This window comes from Pollicipes pollicipes, unplaced genomic scaffold (genome assembly GCF_011947565.3).
Source record: "Pollicipes pollicipes isolate AB1234 unplaced genomic scaffold, Ppol_2.1 Scaffold_4881;HRSCAF=5763_pilon_pilon_pilon, whole genome shotgun sequence".
NCBI classification, from domain to species: Eukaryota; Metazoa; Arthropoda; class Thecostraca; order Pollicipedomorpha; family Pollicipedidae; genus Pollicipes; species Pollicipes pollicipes.
In genome coordinates this window covers 2,577,822-2,585,594 of record NW_023596576.1, presented here as the reverse complement: position 1 = coordinate 2,585,594, position 7,773 = coordinate 2,577,822, and the positions used below count along the sequence as shown (strand labels likewise).

General features: G+C 48.6%; 1 protein-coding gene across 1 annotated transcript; it reads right to left on the bottom strand.

Moving 5' to 3' along the window:
• Positions 1–4,764: 4,764 nt before the first annotated feature.
• LOC119101246 (cuticle protein CP14.6-like) lies at positions 4,765–7,501 on the bottom strand. Its single transcript, XM_037224548.1, has 3 exons — positions 7,439–7,501; positions 5,381–5,527; positions 4,765–5,089 (listed from the first exon to the last, which is right to left on the bottom strand). Exons 1-3 carry the CDS (start codon positions 7,445–7,447, stop codon positions 4,919–4,921), a joined length of 327 nt encoding a protein of 108 aa, XP_037080443.1. The 5' UTR covers positions 7,448–7,501; the 3' UTR covers positions 4,765–4,918.
• Between the last annotated feature and the right edge of the window lie 272 nt (positions 7,502–7,773).

Sequence of the window (7,773 nt, the reverse complement as noted above, 5' to 3'; positions counted from 1 at the left end):
CAGTACATCAACACTCGTAAACTTGAAAGAATAAGTCTTTCAAGTGCGCCACCCAGGTGTCCTAGGCAAGTATGAGCTTTACGGAATGAAAATAAAGGCTCTATTCATTCCCATCGGTGGATGCAGGGACCAGATGGCAACATATTCCTCCCTCCAAAAACAAGAGTTGCCCGGCCATGCTGGTGCACTATGGAACTTGTAACTCCAGTATACATTGTATTTCGTATATACATTATACATTATATTTCGTGCATTATTATTTGACAACAGGCGCGATGGCACCGAATCTATCCAAATGTCTTATTGATAGATGGGCATCTTTTGGCTCTTTAAGCATGCTGGAGACTAGCCGAGACCAGACTGGCAAATTTGAGACGAGATTAACAAAGAGAGACTGGAACGTTGAGTGTTGGCAAACAGACTTTGCCTTCGTAAACGTATATGACCATCAGTGACAGCAAATCCATTAGCTTTTGGAAAGAAAGAGAGGAGGGGGGATTGACACCGAAGACAATGAGACATTTTGTTATCAAATTATATTCTGCGTGAACACAGATACCACTGTTTGTTTTGGTGCTTTACATTGCTTTGAGCCAGTTTGATTGAATAAATACATCTTAGAATCCCTGGTTCATTGCTTTTGTTTGTTTATTTGTTTATTTTCTTTTATCGTCAACAGAGCAGCACTCCACTAACAGGCGAAGTCGCTCAAATAACATACAACAAAAACACAGTACACAGTAGTATAAACATAAATAAACGATGACATGCTAAAGCCAAGTGAAGATGCTACAGAGCTAAAACATACTTGATCACTTTAACTCCAAAAATGCCAAGACTGTCATGAAAAATATCCGCGCCAGTGTTTCTTGCTAGGCAAGAGTTCCTCACGCTTGACAGGATGCAAAACAGACCGCTCCGCACCGTTATCACGCGAGCGCGAGGAACAGCGAGCAAAGTTCGGGTGCGAGTGGACCGAGGCGACACAAGCAGGGGAAAACAGCCGAGCAAGATGCAACAGTCCAGTTCACCCTAAAAAAGAGCAAATCGTGCTGCACTCTTTGTGTTGCTAGGGATGGGGTTTTGAAATGAACCAGGAGGCTGTCATAAGAATATAAGCTGTTTACCCGGAGAGTGTGTGAGTAAGTAACCAAATAAAAAACTTGTGTCACACTCGACCGACCCGCACCGTGTGGAAATTGGCTGCCCTTGCCCAGATCACGCTGCAATATTCCAAAACCGATCACACATTTACAAAATACGCAGCTACCACAGCGCTTCGTTTGAGTTGTGACCAGCTGGTACCGACTTGGAAGGGCCGCATAAGGAGACTAAGTGCTCGATGTCTGATGTCTTTTGGCATGCCTCTGACTATGTCAGAGACATGTGCAGCGAAGGTTAGTTTGGTATCCAGCGTTGCGCCAAAGTCCCTGACTTTACACACATGTTCGAACTCAGTTCTATTGATATGATATTCGGTTAGGACGGGAGCACGCCTGGAGGTCAGCGTGAACGTTATAGAATTTATAGGCTTGAGGTTCATCTCTCACCTGACGTGATAAAGGAAGGGAGCCAATAGGGATCCTTCCGGGACGCTGGAGCTCACCAGTTTCAATCGAAAGTTGTTTTTCGTTGACGGTAACCGTCTGACGTATGTCGGACAGATACGAGATCAATCATTGTGCTGCAAATTCTCTGAAGGGGTATAACTGCTGTAGCCTGTGGATCAGGAACTCATGGCTAACGCTCTGAAACGCAGCCGGACAATCAAGGTAAATGGCATCCACCTGGTATCCGTTCGAATGCCAGTTCACGATTTGGCTTTGTGTTTGGTTTAAATTATGAGCTATTGGGGAGGAGTTCATATTTAAAAGCTATAAAAGTAATAAAAACGATTGTAAGGCGCAATGGTGATTGAACGGCCCACGCTTGACATCGTCATGGCGCGCCGAAAGTGCCACAGTAAAGCAGTGGGTTCCGATGTGTCATGGCGCTAATGACGTCACATCCCACTAGCCACAGCAGGCAGCGGCGGCTGACGGCCTGGCTGTTGGCCACTACTGCGCAATTTCTCATAACGCGAGATTTTGTTTTTATTTACATCCTGTATGGGACAATGTGACATCCAAATTGCGTTTAAACTTGTGAACTGAAGCACACTGACATTAATAAGGTTGATGAGCTATTATGCTGAAAAAGACCTTCGGCACACCAGGACGTACTGGTTGAATGACGGCAGCAAGGACTCATTAGGATATATTCTGAGAACATTCGACGGTGACATTGGTGGTTATGGTTGCGAATGAATCGGGTTAATAAAAAATGCGTAAAAAAGTGTCTGAAATAACAAAAAGTGTTCATATTCTGTGCGGAACCGTCTCTGGATTCAAAGTTCCAGGACACGTCTGTTGGATCCTAAGATGAGCTTACGCAGCGTGTGAGCATTTTCTGTCCTTCACGCGCTCGCGTTTTTAATGTAGTTTTTTAATCAGTCTTCTTCGCTCGTTATCACGAACCCTGTCTGCAGACACCGAATATTGGTATGTAAAAGCAGTTTTAGGTGGTGCTGTTTTACCAAGGAGTGCGTTTTTGTTTAAGTCGATGTTCGACTCTTGGCATTCGAGTGTTGATGTTACACTTCAACTATAAACTGTAACTTCCCCTTTATTTACAGTTACACTTAAGGTTTAAAGGGATAATAGGCAACGATCGTTTTTGATGTCATTTAACCAATAACTCCTGGTATGCCGGAGATGGGTTATTTTTACTCATGAACTCATGATACTGTAACATCAAGAGCTCAAGGCTTTTCTCGCTGATTCTATAGCGTTGAATCTAAAAGGACTAGACACGGATCAATTTTTTACGATTGTGCTTGCAAATCTCTCTTTGCTACGTCATTACGGGGTCCAGTATAAGAGATCAAACCTAGCTTAACGCTCGATTTGCTTCACTGTCGGCGAAAGTCCGAACGGTATGTTCAACTTGGAGCCTTTTATCTACGCTTTTAAAGTCGGTTGTGGTGACCAGGCGCTAGGCTTGCAATACACATGGTATAAACATCACACCAATGGGCATCAAGAAGTTCGTGATGCGCTTTGGTGAAAACATTTCGAAAATAAAAACTTCAACGTCAATCAACAGTTATGCTCCATTCCTTCACCGTGTCGTGGCACCACTGCCGCCGGTACTTTATCGTAAGTCTAACGATCCATACATGACGCCACAGACCACGCCAACGTGTTGTTATGGTAACGATGTTAAACAAACACTAACCACCTACAAAGGCTTATATTTCGAACAGTTACGTCCTTTCCTCGCCGTATTTGACACTTAGCTATGTTGTTGCATTGCCTCACGTCTGCACTCTGAGCCTTCAGCTAACCTACATGTTCTCAGGTACACGATATTCTAGACTATTGGCTTATGATAAGGCCAAAAGCTAAAGAAAATCCCAAATGTAACAAAACAAATGAAATGTTCACTTTTTGCACCAGTATGTGTTTTTTTTCTTGTGTGCTCTTAGAGTTTTGCTTCATTAACAAATTCCTAGCTAAATAATGAAAGCACGATTCAAATGCAGGTTTAGGTATGCACACTGTTTTTATTTGTGTTGAAATTTGGGGATCTGAAGCTAAATACTTGAGGAAATATTAGTTGAACAGTAATAGTTACATAACATTACATATGCATTTATATTTGTTCATATGTACACATTGATATATATATATATATATATATATATATATATATATATATAGGTAGATAGGTATATATATATACATATATATATATATATATATCCGTATATCTGTACATATATGATGTACGGTTATATTTGCACTTGACCTGTCTATCTGTCGTCGGCTTTTATCGCCTGTTTTTTTGTTGCCTTCGATCCGAGCGGTTTTTAGCTGTGCGCCCCCGCGCCCCGACGTCTCGACTGGTGGCGACATCATGCCGCCCTCGACCAACTTGCCTTTTTCTTGTGTCAGCCTAATGTAAATATTTGTTGTGAAACACTTGTACTCCTCGATATTGGTCGCTCTTCCCATTGAACTAAATTGAGGTCATTCCTTTTCGGAGATCTTATTGCGTCGCTCCGATCAAAAACATTTTTTCTGCTAGCTGGTTTCAGCGTTATACTCGATGCAGATGGGGTGGACTATTCCCTTTAACACCAGCGGAAATCGATAAACTGCCAAAGTCAGCAATACCCCAACCCATAATATTCAGTTCACGGTGACTATGGTGTTGACCGAAGATCAGGTAAGGCTAGGATAGCTGAAATTGAGTTTCTTAATTGCTGCTATGCTTCACATTTGGCATTTCTGTTGGTTTGTGGTCATCAGTCTTTTACGGGCGATCTGGGTCTCGTATGCCTAGTAGAACATTTCGAAGCTAATTATATCGCATCAGCTGCGGGCACACCGACACACTGCCGCACGCTAATGTCGCGTCACGGCGCCGTCAGCCGCCGCCCCCTCCCAGCCTCCATTGAACGGTGACGTCAGGACGCCACTCAAACACTATTGTTCGGCGTTCTGGGCGGCCGGAGAAGGCGAGGGTCGCCACGCCAGGCGACCTCTGGCGGGGCCGCCTGTCATCAGGCCCGGCGGCGGCAGCGGCCTCCCACCGCAGCGCCCGCATTTAGCGTCAGCGAGACGCGTCGCAAAGCAGGCCTGGCCAATTACAATAGCTAATGCCAGCGTCGGGCTCGCCTCGGCAATTTGGCGGCCTTCATCGGGTACGGAAACAGCCTCAGACTCATCGGGCGTGTGTATTCGAGAAAATGACGTTCAACATGAGAGGGCGGCGGCAGGCCGCTGGGGATGACGGTGGGACGCCCGACAGCCGACGGGGACCCGGCATGGCGGACGGTCAGTGGGAGGCGACGGTCGACGGTGGGAGGCGGCACCTAGGCCTGGGGCGCGACGGGGATGGCGTCACCGACCGGCTGGAAGCCGTTCTCGTCGGCCACCCACGAGATCTGCACGGTCTGGCCCTCGGGGGTGACGAAGCTGTAGCTGCCCTGCATGGTGGTGCCGAACTCCTCGCCAATCTGCTTCAGCTGGCCCTGGACCTCGGTCTGTAGGGCGCGAGTGGGTGTCACGGCGACGGGTGACGGACAAACCAGCGATGACTCATATTTACGGCTTAACTGTTAGCTATAGCGGTGCCAATGGGGCGACGATCGCATACGCTCACAGATCGCTAGACGTTGAAGTGTCTGCACACATAACCTATCAGCGGCCAGTTGCAAGCACATGAGCAAGTATCGTCAGTAAGAATATTTGCAGCAGACCGTTTTCGTGACACTGCGAACGCGGCAGAATGACCCCGCGGCCAAGCAGCTGCTGCAATGCGGTCTCACACCTACCTGGATTTTGTTGGCCGTCTCAAAGGAGTACTGGAACGAGCCGTCCTCGTCGCTGGTGCTGTCCATGCGGACGATGGCGATCGGCTCCTTCTCGAGGCCCTCCAGCTTCGCGGCGGCGGCCACGGCCACCAGGGCGCAGACAATCAGCTGCGGACAGACAGAGGTCAGCCTTCAAGTCAGGCGGCACGACAGAGGTCAGCTATCAGGTCAGGCGGCACAACAGAGGGAGGCCGTGCGGCGGTGGGTGGGCCCGAGCCGGCCCAGCGCCGAGGCCTCCGAGGGGCAGGCCGGCTCGCTGGCGGCGCGCCTCGGACGACCGGTTGGCGGTCACCGGCTCGCTGGGGGGCATCCGATTATGACCAGCGGAGTGGGCCGGCTCTGAGCAACGGCGACAGGCCGGGAGCTAGCGGCAGAAGCCATGATCTGGGCATTTGTCAGGCCAGCCTCGCCATGAGCACTGGCAAGCATGGTTGGAAGCGTTGCGACACAAAAGCTGATTGTCGTGAGGCAGCGTGGGCCCCCGTCATCTGCAGCGGTTACTGCACTGTCGGCCCAGCACCCGTAGGCGAAAACAGCGCGTAAAATGAGCCGGGGTTTCGTCAGTGGCAGTGCCTTTCCTGTAAACATCCCACTTAGGGCCCTAACCCGGCACTGGGCGCGGGACGGCGAACAGGCGGCGCATTCGCCCAGCCTGCGTAGCCTGTTTGTGGCCGGTTTTTACCGTGACGTAGATGGTAAATAACCGATGGCGCGTAGGAATTAGCCGTCCTCGCCGAGAGTAATTGCATGCTTAATGTCTGCCAGCCCAAGGTTTTCAAGTGATCAAGATAGATGTGCCAAAACAACTGTTTGAAGCAAATCGAGCAGCTGTACCATTTGTTGCCACATTCACCAAAAAATTGGACGACTTTTGCACCATCCGAAGTGAAGCAGCATCGGTTTGAAGGCATTTAAAAAGTGAAAGGACAGCCATGAGCATTGGTTGCAAAGCGACGTGTCATTTTAGGTGTGTGATACCCTTTTTTACTTGCTTCATTTGGGAACCGGCAGCATAATTGAAACCAAAAAATCCGAAATTATGCAGCTCATGTTGCAGAAAAATTAACATGCTGTGAATGAATTTTGCAATGTTAATATTCTGGCGTACTGACGCTACGGTACTAACCAACACGAACACCCTCTTCAACTATTAGTTGCCTTCTTCACGACAGCTGTTTTCAAAAGGTACTGATTGCAAAATCCAACGGTATTTGACTGGAAATAAAAGAAAATCCGCCTAAAATATATCCGAGCCAAAGTTTTGCGAAGTAAACCATCAAAATAACCGAACATGTTACTCCATGAGCATTTTGTTCCAACACACAATAGCTGTTATCAAAAGGCCTTTTTGTTTGCAACGCAGCACCAACATATCATACGCTAAACTATGGAACGTTTTTAATACATGGCGAGGGTGAGGACTACGCCACTGTAAATATCTGCCGAAGTCTTGCATTTCGTTCAATTGTAAAGCATACTAAATGTTTTAAAAACTGGTATGGACACATTTCTAAATTACCTTCTTCAAAATGTGTTTTTCCGGTTTATGAAGCAGCAAACGAAATTTCAGACCTGTGTTGTTACAATAGGCTAATGGCGATAATGATACCCACATAATTTGCATATCGTTTTATGGGTCTGGTTTCGATAACCATCAGTAGAATCCACGGTCAAGCTCATGCAGACTGGGGAGAACAGGTAGATAGCAGTTTTAAATGTTGTGGCCAATTGGGTACTATATATGCACCCCGGGATAAAAGCGAACTACAGTATTACCATGTCCCCGACAATGAAGAGGGAACAACAGAACCTGCGAGCATCTCCGGATTTTCAATGGCGATAGCGCATACAGCAAACCGCTATCGAAATGAAGAGCACGTGGTGGGACAGAAAATGGCAGCCTTCGCAGAAGATGCTGCCAAGGACCTGCACGACGGTTCTGGCCCCGCACTGCTGGAGCAGCCCCTGGCGGCACTTAGACCCGCATGCCGACCACGACAGCCGTCGCTCTCTACTCACCAGCTTCATCGTGTGGATGGCACGTTCTCAGAGGTGCAGGGAACTGTGCCTTCCCCGGCGGCGCGCGCCTTTATATACGACACGGGCGGACTGGCAAGGACGCATCTCTGGCCGGCGGCGATGGCGTCGGCACCGGCCCTGTTCCAGGGTAATGACGCCAACCGCCGCTGCCGACCGGGCAAGGTCAGGACAGCCCCCGCTTCCCGACAGCCGCTCGCTCCAGCGAACCCTCCGCCAGACACCCCTCCGTCGTGCGCCCCGCGCTGCCGCATACCAACGCCGCCCCGTCTGACAAAGGCGCGCGCCTGGGGGCAGGGGCTCCAACCCACAGCTCT

Bases quoted from the DNA above. Each gene is read 5' to 3' on its own strand.
- LOC119101246 (XM_037224548.1), bottom strand. The intron at 5,090-5,380 runs GTAGGTGTGAGA...CGCGCCCTACAG, and splicing joins AGACGGCCAACAAAATCCAG to ACCGAGGTCCAGGGCCAGCT.